General features: G+C 38.6%; 1 protein-coding gene and 1 long non-coding RNA gene across 2 annotated transcripts in view; one reads left to right on the forward strand and one right to left on the reverse strand.

Annotated features, from left to right (window-relative positions):
- LOC105875754 (uncharacterized) overlaps positions 1-12,400 on the forward strand; it is a 27,868-nt gene extending 15,468 nt beyond the window's left edge. Inside the window, exon 3 of the long non-coding RNA XR_012922881.1 lies at positions 12,326-12,400. This is a non-coding gene — a long non-coding RNA (uncharacterized LOC105875754). The remainder of the gene's footprint in view (positions 1-12,325) is intronic.
- Positions 1-17,928, reverse strand: part of CEP55 (centrosomal protein 55) — a 23,696-nt gene extending 5,768 nt beyond the window's left edge. The window contains exons 1-5 of the mRNA XM_012766091.2: positions 17,613-17,928; positions 14,967-15,161; positions 12,176-12,451; positions 9,897-9,965; positions 809-959 (exon numbers count right to left, since the gene is read on the reverse strand). Coding sequence (XP_012621545.1) covers positions 809-959; positions 9,897-9,965; positions 12,176-12,451; positions 14,967-15,149 — 679 coding nt within the window. The 5' untranslated portion in view covers positions 15,150-15,161; positions 17,613-17,928. The remainder of the gene's footprint in view (positions 1-808; positions 960-9,896; positions 9,966-12,175; positions 12,452-14,966; positions 15,162-17,612) is intronic.
- Between the last annotated feature and the right edge of the window lie 64 nt (positions 17,929-17,992).

The raw sequence follows: 17,992 nt of genomic DNA on the forward strand, positions 1-17,992 counted from the left end.
CTTGGGAAAAAGACAGCATCACAAATAAGAAACTGTATCTAATTCTACAGTGAGGTTCACATGATTGAAGAATCATCTATAAAATGTATTCTTTCTCCTGGGATTGATAGAAATAAGTGCTAAAGGGAAGCAAAATAAAAAGAGAATTGGTGACAAAGCCAGCTCTGGGAGAAGTAAAAGTCGGAGAAGAACTTTGAAAGAGGGGAAGGACATTCATGGGTGAAAAAAAATTTAATGTGGGCTGGGCGCGGTGGCTCACGCCTATAATCCTAGCACTCTGGGAGGCTGAAGTGGGCGGATAGCTCGTGGTCAGGAGTTCAAAACCAGCCTGAGCAAGAGTGAAACCCCATCTCTACTATAAATAGAAACAAATTAATTGGCCAACTAATATATATACAAAAAACTAGCCGGGCATGGTGGCGCATGCCTGTAGTCCCAGCTACTCGGGAGGCTGAGGCAGTTAGGATCGCTTGAGCCCAGGAGTTTGAGGTTGCTGTGAGCTAGGCTGACACCACGGCACTCACTCTAGCCTGGACAACAAAGTGAGACTCTGTCTCAAAAAAAAAAAAAAAATTAATGTGACTCCAGAGCTGCCACAGATGACCCTTTCACCTGTGTCTTATGCCCTCCTTTCATCTTAACATATTTGGAAATGAAACTGGCAAAAATGATTTCTTACTTCAGTGCTAGAAGACTTGATATTATTTCACTTTCTAGCACATATCTATAAAAATCTAAATTTGATGAATCACTCCTTTTGGAAAATGTCAGGCCAATGCCAAAAGAACATTTTTACACCAGTCAGTACCTTCTGATTCAGTCTTTTTTGTCTGCTGTGGGAGTGAATGAGCAGCTGTTTCCGTTTTCTTTTCCAATTCAAAGATCTTTGCCAAAAGTCCTTTCACATAGACCTCTCGCTGCTGATCATACACAAGCCACTGCTGATTTTTCTCCAGCGCCTTAATGTGAAGATAACAGAAAATCAATAGTAAAATTAAAATCAAAATCTTAAAATGGGCAAGGGAGTCCACCTGGTTTAGTCTTTTCTAACACATAAAAACTTATGGCTCATAGAATAATTATGGGCAAGTATTTATGTCACACACCTTCAAAATACATGATGACACGGCAGAGGCAATGTTTACATGGGATTAAGTTCATTTGTTTGCTGTCTCCAATACACAGCTTGCTTTGTGTTATGTGTGCGTGTCACTCTCTGTGAACTATGATGCCTTGTGTGGCAGACACAGAGATGAGCTGTTCAGATGCCCCTTCAAGAAAGAGGTCTGTCCTGCTGCAGGTGGAGTGGTCCGCAGACAGCCTCCAGCTGATAACTCCTTCAAGTTTCTCTCAGCTTTTGGGGGAGCTGGGTGGCCCCAGCCAAAACTGAACAAGGGCCTGGCTATTTCTGCCCCACATGGGACTCTGCTTTGGAGCCCCCATGGGCTGACAGAGATTCTGTCAGGTTTCATCATGGTCTGATGGGCCATTCCTGCTTCTTTCTTCCTTGCCTGGATCTGGCTCCCTGATAAACCATTTGTACTCCCAACATCATCTCAACGTCTGCTTCCCAGAGGATCAGACTTAAACAGCCCTGTATACGCTCCCTTTGTCACCAATTTTCATCTTTTGTAACCCAATTAAAAGCCCCAAACTGGGGTCACTCACCTGTTTGTATAGGGCTTTATGTACTTGTAGTGAGTTCAAAAATTATAGTGTCCCCCAAAAGTCACGTTCATTTAAAACCTCAGAACATGACCTTACTTGGAAATAGTGTCTTTACAGATATATTTAGTTAAGATGAGGCCATATGGGGGTAAGGTGAGCCTTAAATCCAATGACTGGTGTCCTTATAAGAGAAGGAGAGGATAGATACACATCCAAAGAGAAGGCCATGTAAAGACAGAGGTGGAGACTAGCTGGCTGCTATAAGCCCTGTTGCCTGGAATCCCCAGAATCTAGAAGGAGCAAGGAAGGACTCTTCCTACAGCCTCAAGGCAGCATGTACTGCTGACACCTTGATTGTGGATTTCTAATTTCTGTTGTTTTAAGCCACCAAGTATGTGGTCATTTGTTATGGCAGCCCTAGGAAATGAATATAGTACTTATTAACTCAGTAGTTAAATAAATATCTACTTATTTTAAAATATGATTTTTCTTTGACCAGTTATCTTCAGCTTTTTATGTATATTTGTTTTTTCTTTCAAACAGACAAAAAGCTCTTTAAAGTGGTAGATTTTGCTTTTCTGAGACTATTTCAAAATAATTTCAAAAGAAATTATTTGGATGATGGGATATTATTAATAAAATTGGCAGTGTCTGTTTAAGTGAGCAGGTAAGAGAAAGGTGATTCGAGTTACTATCACTGCTAATACTAGTTTTCCATTCAATCACACCTTTCCCTCAAAAAACTGGATGTGCTCTGATGCCTACCAGGCTACCAGCATATGGTTCAAAATCTTATAAATCACATCTATATTATCCGCAGATCACACCACCTTATCTGTGACAAGACATCAGCAAATACGTAAGAAGCTACATTAACTTTAGTGGATAAAACAAGGTGAAATATAGGAAATTTTTTTTTCTAAGATAAAAAAATTCTATTGATACTGTTAACTAGGACAAATTCACATATTCTCTGGTTCTAACTCAATGTTCTTAACCTCTTGATCCTTGGAATTCAGTCAAAGGCAAAGCAAAAGGATGTGAGGGCATCCCAGCCATCTCCAGCAAGTGCAGACCCCCTCCTGCATACCTACCACCCTCAGTTTTGCCAGGGGAGGTGACAGTCCTGCTACTGAAAGCAGGGCTCATTCAAGTTAAAAGCCAGTGAAGGAGACCACTAATCTGCTGATGGTCTAGGGGAAGAAAAGACTAGAAATTCTTATATAACACCAACATACAATGAGATTTTAGCTCTTCTCTCCTTTCCAATCTAGGTGTTCAGTCCAAGAGGCTGAGATTGTCCCCCTCTCATTTTATGTTCCTGAGAGGCTGGGGAAATAAGTCTTAATGACTATTTGTGCAAAGAGGGCATGCACATCTGCATCTGATATCACATGCATATAAAATCTTATGAATGAAGGGTCCTGGAACAGAGGCACACATAGTGACATACTCCCTGGGCCTAACATCCCTTCATGATGGCCAAGCTCCTTGGTACTGAGCCCTTAGCCCCTTCTGCCCAGCTATGATCTGACTACCCCCATGAGAATGCCTACTTGAGCAATGATTTGCTCTTGGATCTTGGTAAGCCCTGATTGCTTTTGGATTAAGAGGAAAAAAAAAAATGGGTCTATGTATTTTTTGCTCAACCACAGAGATCCTCAGCTAGAGGATGATTTCCTCATTGAGAGAGTGAGAGGAGATGAAGGCTATCACCAGAGCTTCAGGTTAATTAATGTAGTGATCACTTTAAATTTGGGGGCAAAATAGCTATGCCTAATTCAGTTCAACCTCATCCTCAGTGTCCCAAAGTGTTAAATTGTTTTAATGACAATAATTGAGAATTATTGAGGGGTTCATGATACCACTAGCTGAAAATGAGGCTGTCCTCCGCTAGGCTGACATCAAAATCTTCCACAATGTGTCTCTTCCTATCTCATCGAGTTATAGCCTCTTCTCTCCATTGCCACCTCGTTCCCTATACAACTACACACCTGCCCTGTGCCTTGCTTAAACTCTTCCCTTAGCCCTGAGTGTCCTAGAACCCCTTCTGACATCAGCTGCCCCCTGAAATTCCATCTTTTTATCAAGTTCCAGTGAGTCCATGCTTGTCTTGCAAGGCTCCTCACCATGACTACCCTTCCCAAGCTCTCTCTCCTTTCTAAGCCCATAATATTTTACTGTTGATTCAACCTTTTTGGTATCTTATATCTTGTGTCCTAACGATATTTATTTTTTTAGAGATAGAGTCTTGCTTTGTTATCCAGGCTGGAGTACAGTGGCATGATCATAGCTCACTATAACCTTGAATTCCTGGGCTCAAGCAATTCTCTTGTCTCAGTCTCCCAAGGAGCTAGGATTACAGGTGCATACCACCACACTCAGTTAATTTTTTATAGAGATGGGGTCTCACTATGTTGTCCAGGCTGATCTTGAATTCCTGGCCTCAAGTGATCCTCCCGCCTTTGTCACCCAAAGTTCTGGGATTATAGGCATGAGCCATTGTACTTGGCCATTATTTCTTATGTTAACTAGATCATGAGCCTGGAAAGCTAGACCCAGGTTTGTTTATGCATTTTTTATACTTTTGTATACAAGTTCATTGCTTTCAAAGCAAGTGGCTGCCTGATAAATGTTTGTGAATAAGGATGACAACACAGAGTGTGAAACAATGGCTACAAGAATCAGCAAATATCCAGGCAAGCCCTTTAGCCACAAAATGAAGTTCAAGAGCATTCAGGGAAGGGAGGAAGGGCTATGACAGAATCTAACAGCTGTCACACACCATAGGATGATAAATACAGAGTGATTCAAAAAGAATCAAATACATTCAAAAGTCTATTACTCATTAATATATGAAAATGTAATAAAAACTCCTTTGTAATAAAACTATTATACCATAACTACTTCTATAGTCTTACAAGTGCTTCGTATGTACTCCTTGTATCATAATTCACCCCAGATCCATTATAATTTATTATTATCAGTGGTGGGTGTGGCAGCTAGGATGTATAACTTCATATCCTTCAGGGCTGCCAGAAAGAGATGGTACAAACACAAAGTTCTTAAAGTAAAACATATATACTGGAATGCATTTTCAAAAGTATTCAATTCTTTTCCATTACCCTGCATTTGTTGCAGGCATACTAAGAAAAGGAGGAGCTCCTCTCCTCTATAAGCTGACATCTCACTCTAAAGGGGTGAAATGGGATAAGAGGAAAGTACTATTTTTAGTGAGAGAGAGTGTGTGTATTCATTTATATCCCACAGAACCTGCTATAAGTCCAGGACTCACAGTAATTTGTACTTTAAAGAACCTCTAACAATATCAACAAACCTCATTTTTTCAAGAGTGGAATATGAATTTCAGATTACTAACTATTGTGAGAACTACACAGATAGCTCTTAAAATGATCTATTATGTGTAGATTACATTCTTCTATTTTAATTCCAAACTGAAAATAAAATATAGTGTGTCCTTTTATAGTATCCACTCTTTCTAGACCTCTAATTCCAGGATGAAGAGTAGACAAAGAACTCAAAGGTTTTGGTTGTATTTCAGGTCATCTGGGCATCTGCTGTCTGGTAAGAACTTCTATCCTTTAAAGATACACGTAGCTGAGGCTCATATCCAGAAGATCTGGATATATGGAAACTCTAGAGAAAGTTTAGAGAGTTCCTCCAAATTTTGTTAGGCTTCTTCTACCAGCATCCTACAAATTCATGAGCAAAGCTCATGGAATGGGCTGGATAAAGCTCTAGGAATGGGACTTCAAGGATTTTCAGTGTATTTTCTATAGAATTAGGAAATGGATTAAGAAGACAGAAGCAGCCTCTGGAATGATTTAGTCCAGGGCCCTCACCAGCCACTTGAGACACTTTTCTCTCTCCCCATGAGGCAGTTATGGCTGCAATTTTCTTTATAAGGCTTAAGAGTTCATTTATCAACTGGAGATACTGTATATCCACCCTATATTATATCTTTAATATGTAAAGAAAGCTCTGTGGATGGCTATTTTCATGGTAATAATTTGAGTATAAATCACTGTTGGATCTTAGTGGTAGATATACAATTGTTCGATGTACTCTCAATTTTTCTGCATGTTGAAATTTTTCATAATAAAAGTTGGCCTCAAATAAATATGAATATTAACATCTTGACAGTGAACTTACAGAAACTTAGTACAGTTGAGAAGAACGCTAGGATTCATGGCTATCTCAAAATAGACTACAGTAGTCATTCTTTTATTTGATTTACTGCCATCGTCAGTGAGGTTCTTTCTAATTCATACCCTATGCATCTTTCAAAGGAAAGGACTCATAAGAACCTCAGGTTCAGACTCAAATTTAGTTGACAAGACAGGTAGCATTGTATGACTCACAGAGCAAGTGCATATCCAAATACCTATAAATTATAGTGTGTTAGATATCAAAAATACCTAATTTTATACCAAATTTTAAATTTGTTCATATTTAAAAAGTACTTTAATACGAATAATTTAAGTCAACTTTGGACAGTCATGAATTCTTTTTTTTCTTTTAAAAGAACCTGTTCATACATTAGTTAAGCACGAAAAACAAAAATACATGTTAGTTCAAGACTTAAGAAGCAGACTGGGACAGGGCCCGGTGGCTCATGCCTGTAATCCTAGCACTCTGGGAGGCCTTGGCTCACGCCTGTAATCCTAGCACTCTGGGAGGCCAAGGTGGGAGGATTGCTCAAGGTCAGGAGTTCAAAACCATCCTGAGCAAAAGTGAGACCCCCATCTCTACTAAAAATAGAAAAATTAGCCTAGCACAGTGGCTTATGCCTACAGTCCCAGCTACTTGGGAGGCTGAGGCAGGAGGATTTCTTGAGCCCAGGAGTCTGAGGCTGCAGTGAGCTATAATGACACAACTGACCGCACTCCAGCCCAGGCAACAGAGCAAGACTGTCTGGGGGGTAAAGGGGAATTTAAGAGGCAATATTCTAAAAGGCCACACGATGGCAATGTTACCCCAATAAAGTAAACATACCTTTGCTCCCCACCTCTTCTCACTGACTCTGTGTGCATCTGCCCTTTCCTAATAGTATCAATATATTTGATAGCTATCATAAATGTTGATATTATTAGCTTTGAATCTTCAGAGTCGTCATTACATTAATTATCCTTTCCAGCTTTGTATCACCTACACATTTGTTAGGCATATATTTAACATTTTCATCCAATTTATTAATAAATATGGAGAACAAGAATAGGCACAGTGAAGTCCTGAAGAATGCTAATAAAGCTCTTCCTGCTGGTTTGACAGAGATCCACTAAATATTCTGTGAGCAAAAATCCCAATACAGATTACAATGTTAGCCTGTACTAAAAGAATAAAAACTGTGGGTCTGTAATCCTAGCACTCTGGAAGGCTGAGGCGGGCGGACTGCTCGAGGTCAGGAGTTCGAAACTAGCCTGAGCAAGAGCGAGACCCCTCTCTCTACTATAAATAGAAAGAAATTAATTGGCCAACTAATATATATAGAAAAAATTAGCCAGGCATGGCGGCGCATGCCAGTAGTCCCGACTACTTGGGAGGCTGAGGCAGCAGGATTGCTTGAGCCCAGAAGTTTGAGGTTACTGTGAGCTAAGCTGACGCCATGGCACTCACTCTAGCCTAGGCAACAAAGTGAGAGTCTGTCTCAAAAAAACAAAAACAAAAACTGTGGGTCAACTGGCAAAACTGCAACAGGGATGGCAGATTAGACAGAAGTATTGTGTCCATGCTAAATTTATTTGAGTTGCTATCTGTGCCATAGTGGTGGATGAGAGTATCCTCATTCTTAGGAAATGTAAATTGAAGTACATAGGTTTATAGGGCTGTGGATATGTGCAACTCACCCTCAAATGGTTCAGAAAAATACAAATTGTGTATGGTTGTGGGTGGGGGTTGAAAGAGAAAAATAGAGTGCAAAATGTGAACAATAATTGCATTTTGGTAAAGGGGATTATGGGTGTTATGTGTACAACTCTCATTCTTGTAACTTCTCTGTTAATTTGATTTTTTTCAGACAAAATAATTTTAAAAAATCAGATGTTTAAAATTAAAACCAAGACATGCCTATTAAAACTGCCTTTTGGCCATTTGGTTTGATCTTGTTTGTTCACAACATTTTTTTTTTTGAGACAGGGTCCCGCTTTGTTGTCCAGGCTAGAGTGCAATGGTGTCATCATAGCTCACTACAGCCTCCAATTCCTGGGCTTGAGTGATCCTCCTGCCTCAGCCTTCCAACTAGCTAGGACTACAGGCATGCACCACCACACCTGGCTAATTTAAAAAAATTTTAGAGAAAAAGTCTTGCTATTGCCCAGACTGGTTTCAAATTCCTGGGCTTGAGTGATCTTCCCACCTCAGCCTTCCAAAGTGCTAGGATTATAGGCATGAGACACCAAGTCCAGCCTTTGGTTTGATATAGTTTGTACCAAAACTTAAATACTAAAAGCACTGACATTTGACAATGTTTATAGCATTAACTCCACATAATTATTTCAAAATGTCAGACAGATCTACATGGTAGCTGAGGAATGATATAGCTAGGCCTTAAGGAAGATACACATAGGTTTTTAGGGCTTATTTTAACATAACAAATACTGATTCTTAAAATAGGTAGGCAACCTTCTTTAGGAAGTTTTGTGGGAACTTCAGGGGGTGATGGAAACTGAACTGCTGAGCTTTCAAAAGCCAAATAACATGCCAGTATGGGGACTACAACAAGGGAATTGTCTCTTTCCCTGCTCCCTAAGTCTTCCAACTACCATTTTCTTCCTGGTCTCAAAGATTTGCTGAGATTCCAAAGGGAAAACAGAGCTAGTCCAATTTGAGAAACTTCACAAGATTCCATACAGTCATTCTTTCAAATGTTTTAGACACTGATGATAGAGCAGTGAACGAAACACACAAAAGTCCCTCCCTCATATAACTTGCATTCTAATGGAAGAGTCAGACAATTAAATAAGAGAAGTAAGTAAAATAGATTCTAAGTTTAACAGTAATATGTGATGAGGCACCAAAAAAGGGGAATAGGAATTGTCTGGATGCTATAATTTTGGACAAGGTGGCTAGGGAGCTGCCTGTTCTGGCCTCCTACCCCAAGAAAGTGACATTTAAAAAATGATCTGAATGAAGTACTGAGTGAATCATGCATGAAGATATCTGGGGAAGAATGTCCCAGGCAGAGGGAACAGAAAGAGAAAAGGTGGTATATTCGAGGAATAGCTGTAAAGCCAGCATGGTAGAAGCAGAGTAAGTAAGGTGGGGACACAGGAGGAAAGGTATTCATAGATATGTATACATCTAATGAGTAGCTACTGATATATACAGAATGATAAAGTTCAGTGTAATTTACAACAAAGAACCTATTTTAAATTATGCTTCATCTAGATTTCAGTTACCTCCAGGTAAATCACTTGATAAGGTACTTGGCACCCTGCTATGCAGATACTCAAGACATTTAAATTCTTCTTTTGAAGAGCAAATAGACTTTAAGGGATACTTGCTAATAGATTAAATAAAACTGGAATCTCAGAGCATGCTTAGATCAGGATAGACATGCCAGTAATATTTCTGGAATCAAAATTCCAACCTACTAACCTAATACATAAATCGAGAACTTTATATTTTGTGTATTTAATATTAAAATTTAAAAAAAAATACACTGTGACTGTCCTGTACTCTCGATTCATTCAATTCCCAACAAAACCCACCAATCTATTTAAGACATAAGTTTGAAATAATGCAGCTTTACTGTGTATCTAAAATAACTTCATATCAAATTCTAGAGAAAAAAGTACTGAATGTACAAAGAACATGTTTCCTTTTCAAATTATAAAAGCAAATCCTAGTTCTAAGAGGATTTCAAACCAAAGAGTACATCAAAGAAAAAGAGAAGACACTGTAAATTAAATTACATTATAATAAAATAGTTGGGCAAATTAGATTTAGGTGGACAGGTAAGTTATTGAGGTATTTGGTTATAGTGGATGATTTCTCAGGCATTCTAGCCTAAAGAGACCATGCTGAGAGCAAATGGCTCTTGAACGCCTGGAAAGAGACAAGAAGACAATCATACTCCATTCAGTTCTTCTGTCTCGACAACAGATTTTTTCCAAGTCACAGCACTAATGCTGCCAATTTCCATGAAATTTAAAAATAAATGAATTCATCCTCTTTACCCATAACTTAACAAAAGGAAATGAACTTACATCTTTCAGCTGTATTTCTATGTCATGAATATTACTCACTGATGAGTTGAAGGAGTTTGCAGCCACAGTCTGTAAAGAACCCAATATTAGTTAATATCATATATTCATGATAAAAGATTTTTCATTATTTTTAGTTCCATAATACAGTAGTATACTTCACAGGGTCATTCCCAAATCCAGACTACCATATGCTGGTGAACCACAAAGCCAGGTGATAGTTACCAGAAGTAACCACTATCAGAATTAATATCCTCTGGAACTTTCCTAAGCAGATAGGAAACTGAGAATTCAGATCTAGGTTGACTTCTGAGTCAGAATAGCCCCTAATGCATATAAAATAGCCCAGTGATTTTCATCAAAAGAAGACAAAACAAAAGAACTGGGCTCCTTACATGAAATCTGGGAAATATTAAATTGTCAAACAAAAGATACAATTTCTTTCTAGAATTATATTCTGTATTAGTATTAGTTACTATTAATTCATATAGATTATATGGAAATCAAAACTTAATTTTTCTCTTTTTTTCTTCATTTCCTCCTAGAAGAAAAGGTACATATAAAGGTGAGTGAATAGAACATCTTTGGAGAGAAAAAAAATTCTTTTGACCTTCCTTGCCAGTGTTCACACAAGTCTCTTTCCTTATAGCCATTGAGAGACTGACCTTGAGTAGGTGGCTAGGTACCCAGGCTGGCCAAGAAACTCAGAAAAAGCTGTATGTCAGTCTCTCAATATGTACCTCTTTCTTTCTCCCAGTTTAGTGCTCTAGGGAGAAACTATGTCAGACATGGCTCACTAAACCCCTTTCCTTTTTTCCCTGGACACACTGTAAGACTACGTTTTCCAGCCTTCCCTGTGGTTAGTGGATCCATGTGACTGAACTCAATTCAATGGAATGTGTAAGGATGTGAAATATGCCAATACTAGGCTTGGCCCCAGAACCCTCCTAGGCAATTCTCCATATGCTCTCACAGATGTATATAGAGGATCTGGTGGAGGACTCCCCACTACAGGATGATGGAGCCACTAGAAGGAAGGAACTTAGACTTGAATGACTCTAGAGCAAAGCCACCTCCACTAGACTGTGGCATGAGGGAAAAATATATATACATTGCATAAGACACTAAGATTTTAAGGTTGCTTATTATAGCAATTAGACATGATGACAAATATAGAAATCAATACTGGATAGCCCACAAAATTATAAGAATACATTTTTAAAAATTATAATTCCTAGCAAGATTTGTATTTTATGTTCAAAAGTGGAGAAACTAATTCTTGAACTTCAAAAAAGATTTTAGTCAACCACTTTGAATCTGACTGTAAAGTTTCATGAGTTTCAGCTCTGTGGAAATTCTCTAGAAAAACTTAACCTCTTTGAACTCATCAATAGAAAAAGTCAATTGCCTATCTTTGAAAGTATACATAAATGCATACATAGGTCTGATCACTGTAACTCCTCTAAGGGGAAATAAAGTTCACAGATCCTTTACAGCACTGAGATATTATATTTGAAAGTTATATATTTATTTTCTTCTATAGGTGGTATTAATAGTTGTGTTAGAATTATTCAAATGTCTAAATTTGCACAAGAATCAAAGGTCTGATCAGTAAGTCACCAATTACTGAGCACTTAATATATACCAGGCCCTATGCTAGACAATTTACATACATTATCATATTTAATCATCAGTATTCTCATCCCAGTTTTACCTAAGTGGAAACTGAGGTTTATGAAAGGTGTCTGGTGAACTCTAGTATTGTCTCAAAGGATAGAGACATTAAGAATTTATTCAGATTCACACAGTTAGCAAGTGGCAAAACCAAGATCTGAACCCAGATCTAACTCCAAATCCTTGCTCTTTCTATGACATTAGTGCCTCTCAAAAAAAAGAGGAGGAGAAAATGCATGTGTAGTTAGGAAAAGCATATTTGATATTATAATTATATATCTCAAATATGAAAAATAACAAAAAAAATGAAGCCTCCTATTTTCATGATACAAACTATAGAAATAAGAGCCCAACAAAATCTTCTTAGCCATCACAGATATACAATGGACTCTGAATGAATATTCCTCTGGGCAAAACAATGGTGTGGGACATGGAGGGCACTATATTAACTATCTTTGCTTATGGAGAAGAGGTTGGACTACAAAAAAGTGACTGTTAGTACACTATACTGTCTCATTTGGCAAGCATGTCTTAAACTCATTCTTCATAAGAATTACATACTGTATGAAAAAGAAAAAAAAGTCTGGATTTAAAGAAATTATTATCACCTGTGATAGATGAAGTGTACTAGCTTTGCTTTCAAGTTCCGCAAGTCTTGCTATCGCAGCAGACAGCTGTTTTTTCAAAACTTCTGTCTCTTCAGATAAGGATTTCAACAGTTGCTCCCTCCTTTCACCTTCCTTTGTTTTTTCTTCCAGCTGTTCAAGCAATGCAGTAGTGCTGTATCTGGCCTTCAGCTGGTCTCTGAGTCGCTGTATTTCTTTGTCCTTCTCTGTGAGGTGAAAAGCATTCTTCTCGATCTCTGCTTCAAGGACTCGAATTTTCTAAATATAAACTAAGAAGAATCTTAGAACAAAGCCAGATCAAATATCCAGCTAAACAAGATACTTCAACAAGCATTTATGAAGCATTTCTTATATATCAGGTCAGTATTAGGCTAGATACTTGGGCCAAAAAGGAAGAGGAAGCCAAGGTTCTATGTTCAGATAGCTCATAGAGAAGTAAGTCAATACTTGAATGCAATGTGGTAAATGCTGTAGTTGAGAGACACAAAAAATGAATGACACAGATAGAAAGAGACACCACCTCTATCAAGGGTGGTGAGAAAAAGCTAAAGATTAAAACTGCACTGTTACATTTCAATCCGTGTTTGCCTGAACACATTTGGGACACACTATGTTCAATTCTGGGTGCATCATTCAGGAGGAATCTGGACAAACTATGAAGTGTTCACAATGACGAGAAGCCAGAAAAGGTGAAGAATACAGGGTTGGTCTGCAGAAAAGTTGAACAGAAGCAAGATTTCCTCAAATATCTGATAAATTGCCAATTTGGATAAAAAGTTCTGTGTAACTCTAATGGGCACAATTAGAATAAATGAATAGAAGTTGCAGGAAGCTTAGTTTCAACTGATTATAAAAGAACAAAGTACCCAGTGCTTGTTAAAAGTGAAATGAACTAAAAAGCTATCTCTGAAGTAATAAGATTCCTTTCCAGATTGCAAAATAACCTTCATGTGTATAAACTGGTGATGGTTCATCTCTCAATGCTTGAATAAGTATTGACCTCAATTTGCACTGTTAAAAACAAATTAATTTTATAACATACCTATATATAGAATTTAAAGAGATCAAGTACTTATAATCTTTGATCATTTATTTTCCAAATATAAATAAAAGCACTTTTGCAAAATAAATTTAAAATAAATTTATGATTAAATCTTTATTTATTTATTTATTTTTTGAGACAGATTCTCGCTTTGTTGCCCAGGCTAGAGTGAGTGCTGTGGTGTCAGTCTAGCTCACAGCAACCTCAAACTCCTAGGCTCAAGCGATCCTTCTGCCTCAGCCTCCCGAGTAGCTGGGACTACAGGCATGCGCCACCATGCCCAGCTAATTTTTTTTATATATATTAGTTGGCCAATTAATTTCTATTTTTAGCAGAGACAGGGTCTCGCTCTTGCTCAGGCTGGTTTTGTACTCCTGACCTCGAGCAATCCGCCTGGCCTCCCAGAGTACTAGGATTACAGGCGTGAGCCACCACACCGGGCCATGATTAAATCTTTAAATCCCTCTAGTTCTAGTAAGTTCCTAACTTCCTTACCATCTATGCCATAACAAATTGTAAATTAGGGAATTTAAATATAGTTGAACAGAATGCAAAATGCCAACACATGTAATAATTTTACCTCAAAAAGCCTGATAACAAAGATTACTTGGAAAATAGTCAATACGCATGATAAAATGGGTTTTAAACATTCACAAGGGAATCTAATCACTATTAACACTCTGAAATGGATTTGATTTTTTACATTTAGTGAACTAACAGAAAAAACAAATTACATAATTTCTGGTAAATATTTTCCCTTATAGTAAAAAAGTGATGTAAGAATGGCAGGGTATGGCCAGGCATGGTGGCTCACACCTGTAATCCTAGCACTCTGGGAGGCCAAGATGGGCAGATCGTTTTGAGCTCAGGAGTTGGAGACCAGCCTGAGCAAGAGCGAGACCCCAGCTCTACTAAAAAAAAAAATGAAATTAGCTGGACAACTAAAATATATATATATATATATATATATATATATATATATATATATATATAAAATCAGCCGGGCATAGTGGCGCATGTCTGTAGTCCTAATTACTTGGGAGGCTGAGGCAGGAGGATCACTTGAGCCCAGGAGTTTGAGGTTGCTGTGAGCTAGGCTGACACCACGGCACTCTAGTCTGGGCAACAGAGACTCTGTCTCAAAAAAAAAAAAAAAAAAAAGACTGGCAGAGTATTCTTAAAGTACACATCAATGAAGGATATAATATATCAAAACAGCATGAAAACAGATACTTCTAAGTTATGTGTTATGCTGTCAATTTAAAAAACTGAAAATTGTAAACCAGCATGTTTTATAATATTAAATATAGCATGATAAAAATTAAACAAGAATATTCATATAATTAAGTTAAATTACCAAAAAGTTATAGGAGGAATGATGGATTAGGTTATTATTTTGTTTTAAATAACTGAAAACCAGACTACACTACTGTGTTGAAGGTGCATATTAATCAAGATGTCTTTACTTCTAAAACAAGCTTAGTAACCTCAAAACACATACTCAATTACATTTAAAAAGTGAAAGAAGTTAGTAATGACTAAAGTAAATCTAAAAATTTGCAAAGTCAAAGTAGAAATTTAAGATTCCGAACCCAAGGTCAACTTTCCAAAACTGATGAACTGGGTGGGACAGGAATAGTGGCAAGAATAAGAAGGTAGCATCGGGAAATTATGATACACATCATCTTCTAAGAAAGCTACTACAATTTAAAGGGTTATAAGACCACTTACCTCCAAAAGTCTTTGTCTCTCTTTATCAGTCAGCTTTCCTTTTCCGCTCGTAATTTCATCCACCGATGTTTTTAAGGCTGCAATTTCTCCCTTGAATTTCTCTAATGCAGTTTCGGATTTGGAGTTACTAGGCTTTGATACCCACTTACTTTTAATTAAATCTTTGGTACTTCTGGTAGACATCTCTGAAATGGTCTGAAAAAATAAAAATCAATTGTATTTTATAAGTCTGAGTTAAAAAATTTAAATATCAGGTGTAAAAACAGGTCTAATAACTTATCTGGTCTAAATAGAAACGATTCAAACTAATGGGGTATGGAGAAAGATTTAGGAAGGCTTCGGAGGCGCTATGACAATTAAAAAAAATCTCAGTATAGATAAATGGGAGTATTCACCTTCTAAAAATATGTCAACTTATACTCTAATTTTTTGTGCAGTGTTCTGTATGTGTTATATTTCAGTAGAAAATTTTTATTTAAAAAACCATGGAGGGGTCCCCAACCATTGAAAGAAGCCTGAAAGAAGTAGGTCATAATCAAGGACCCATTTTACTCAAGAATAAAAACTGGTGGTAAATAACATAATTCTGAGTGTACAGGCATTGAAATGTCACTAGTTAGCATAGTGGTATGTCCTGTTTCAGAAGATATCCCTAGTTCAGATCATCTAAGTAGTCATTTGACAGAGCACAGTGGGAAAAAATGAGGGAAATTCAAGATGAGACATTAATAGGAAAAGAGGCACAATATTCAGGGGATTCAGGAATGAAAAGAATTAAGAATAAGGCACCCAAAGGAGAAGCTTGGTATCTGCTAACAGTACAGTTTAGAAGCAAGTATATAATATAAACTTTAGGAAGAAAATATATAGTGAAACATACTATGCATACAAATAGTATATAAAAATAGCTGTTAATTAGGGAAGCTAAAAAGCATTTTTCTACCGCATGCATCCTGAGATAAAATAATGGCGGTGTGATTAAAGAATATAGAGGAGTATGAGGCCATTAATGCATTCAAAAATTATTACAGAGCCTACTACTTACAAAGCACCCTAATAGATGCTGGGTATAAACTGGTTCAAAAAAAAAAAAAGACATGTTCCCTGACTTCATGGAACTTTCAGTGTAGTAAGGAAATAAACACTGATTCATGAATTCTCAAACTGTAATTAAATACTATACAGGAAATGAACAGAATACAGTGATAAATGATACCAGTAAAAATAGGGGAGATTGACTTAGGGTGGTGGGGAAATGACTTTTAAGGTCATCCCATGTGAAATCAGAATGTCTAAAAATACTAGAACTAGTGTAGACTGAGTAGAATAAACCATTTATCAAAAGGCTAGTCCTGGGCCGGGTGTGGTGGCTCACGCCTGTAATCCTACCACTCTGGGAGGCCGAGGCAGGCGGATTCCTTGAGGTCAGGAGTTTGAAACTAGCCTGAGCAAGTGCGAGACCCCCGTCTCTACTATAAATAAAAAAAAATTAATTGGCCAACTAATATATATAGAAAAAATTAGCCGGGCATGATGGCACATGCATGTAGTCCCAGCTACTCAGGAGGCTGAGGCAGTAGAATTGCTTGGGCCCAGGAGATTGAGGTTGCTGTGAGCTAGGCTGACAGCCATGGCACTCACTCTAGCCTGGGCAACAAAGTGAGACTCTGCCTCAAAAAAAAAGGATAGTCCTGGATTTTTGCCGTTATAAGGTAAAAGACTAAGGTAGCTGATCAATCAGTTGAGGCAAATGCAAGGAAGGGTGTGGTGTCTCAGTAACCTGCGCCACAGGAAGTTTTCCTGTGTGCTTCTGTTGATGCACATTGTTCATTTGATACCCTGAGTTGATAACACAGAAAATTACTTTTCTACCAAGTCATTGAGATACAGAATGATGGAAATATAGATCAGCAGAACTTGGAAGAACCCTCAGAAATTTGCTTCTTAACCTTTAGACTGAAACTCCTGCTGTGAATGACTACAGCTTCTGGCATCTAGCCTAGACTGCTCTGATCCCCCAGCTACTCCAACCAACCTCCTTTCCCTGTATTTTCCATTCCAGTCATCCATTCGGTTCCACTATTTAAACTTACCTGACCGGGTCACATCTTCAAGATGCCTTCCCTCTGTGAACTCCAGTAAATGATACAGCTCACCACCCCCATCCCAGCCACAATCTGGTACCCAATTATACCCACACCTAACCTTTTATTTTTTTCAATCGTTCAACAATTGTTTTAGGGGTCGCACTTTGAAAAAATTTTGCCATCCAGACTCAATAACAGTAGGTGCTCAGAAATTATCGGTTGACTGGTTGAAGTGACCCAAGTCATGCTGGACAAGATGTGACCAAACAAGCATTTCTACTCAATAAACTGCACAAGTAAACTCACGGGCCATGTTTTCTACAAGAGGAGGCACATGTTTAAAAATCCTCACATATAAGATCTCACTTGGGAGACAGGCAGGAAAAGAAAAACTGCAAAAAAAAAAAGGCACTAGTCTTCTCACCTCTAAAATAAAGATGTTTGTAAAACAGACATGAAAGCGCCTGCTAATCGAAAAAAAGCCATACTAACGAAAGACCTTAGCCAAGTCACTTGGCCTCTCTGCGCCTATCTGTAAGGAGATGATGATAATACCCACCTCGGAGTCCAAAGAAGGGATCAAACAGATGACGGTCGTGAGGCGCCCAGCCCGGTACCAGGAACAAAGTGAGCGCCAGGGAAAGGGGACATCTATAGGCGCGGGCAGAGATTGAATCCAGCGGACGCGATCTGCCCACCGACCCCGCCGCCCTCGCAGTCCGGCCGGCCCCGGGGCTGTGGGCCCTCGCAGCCCCTCACGACCTCCGCGGTCGCCCCCTCAGGCCAGCCAGCACCAGAGGTGGGCGAAACCCCTCGCTCGCGTCTGCCCCGTCACTCACTCAGACGCGGATGCCGCTTCCGGGAGTTTGAATCCCGCGGCTGCAGGGCGGGGCACGTCACTGCCGGCGGGGGCGTGGCCGGCCGGAAGAAAGCCGGTGC

Source organism: Microcebus murinus, chromosome 14 (genome assembly GCF_040939455.1).
Source record: "Microcebus murinus isolate Inina chromosome 14, M.murinus_Inina_mat1.0, whole genome shotgun sequence".
Lineage (NCBI taxonomy): Eukaryota > Metazoa > Chordata > Mammalia > Primates > Cheirogaleidae > Microcebus > Microcebus murinus.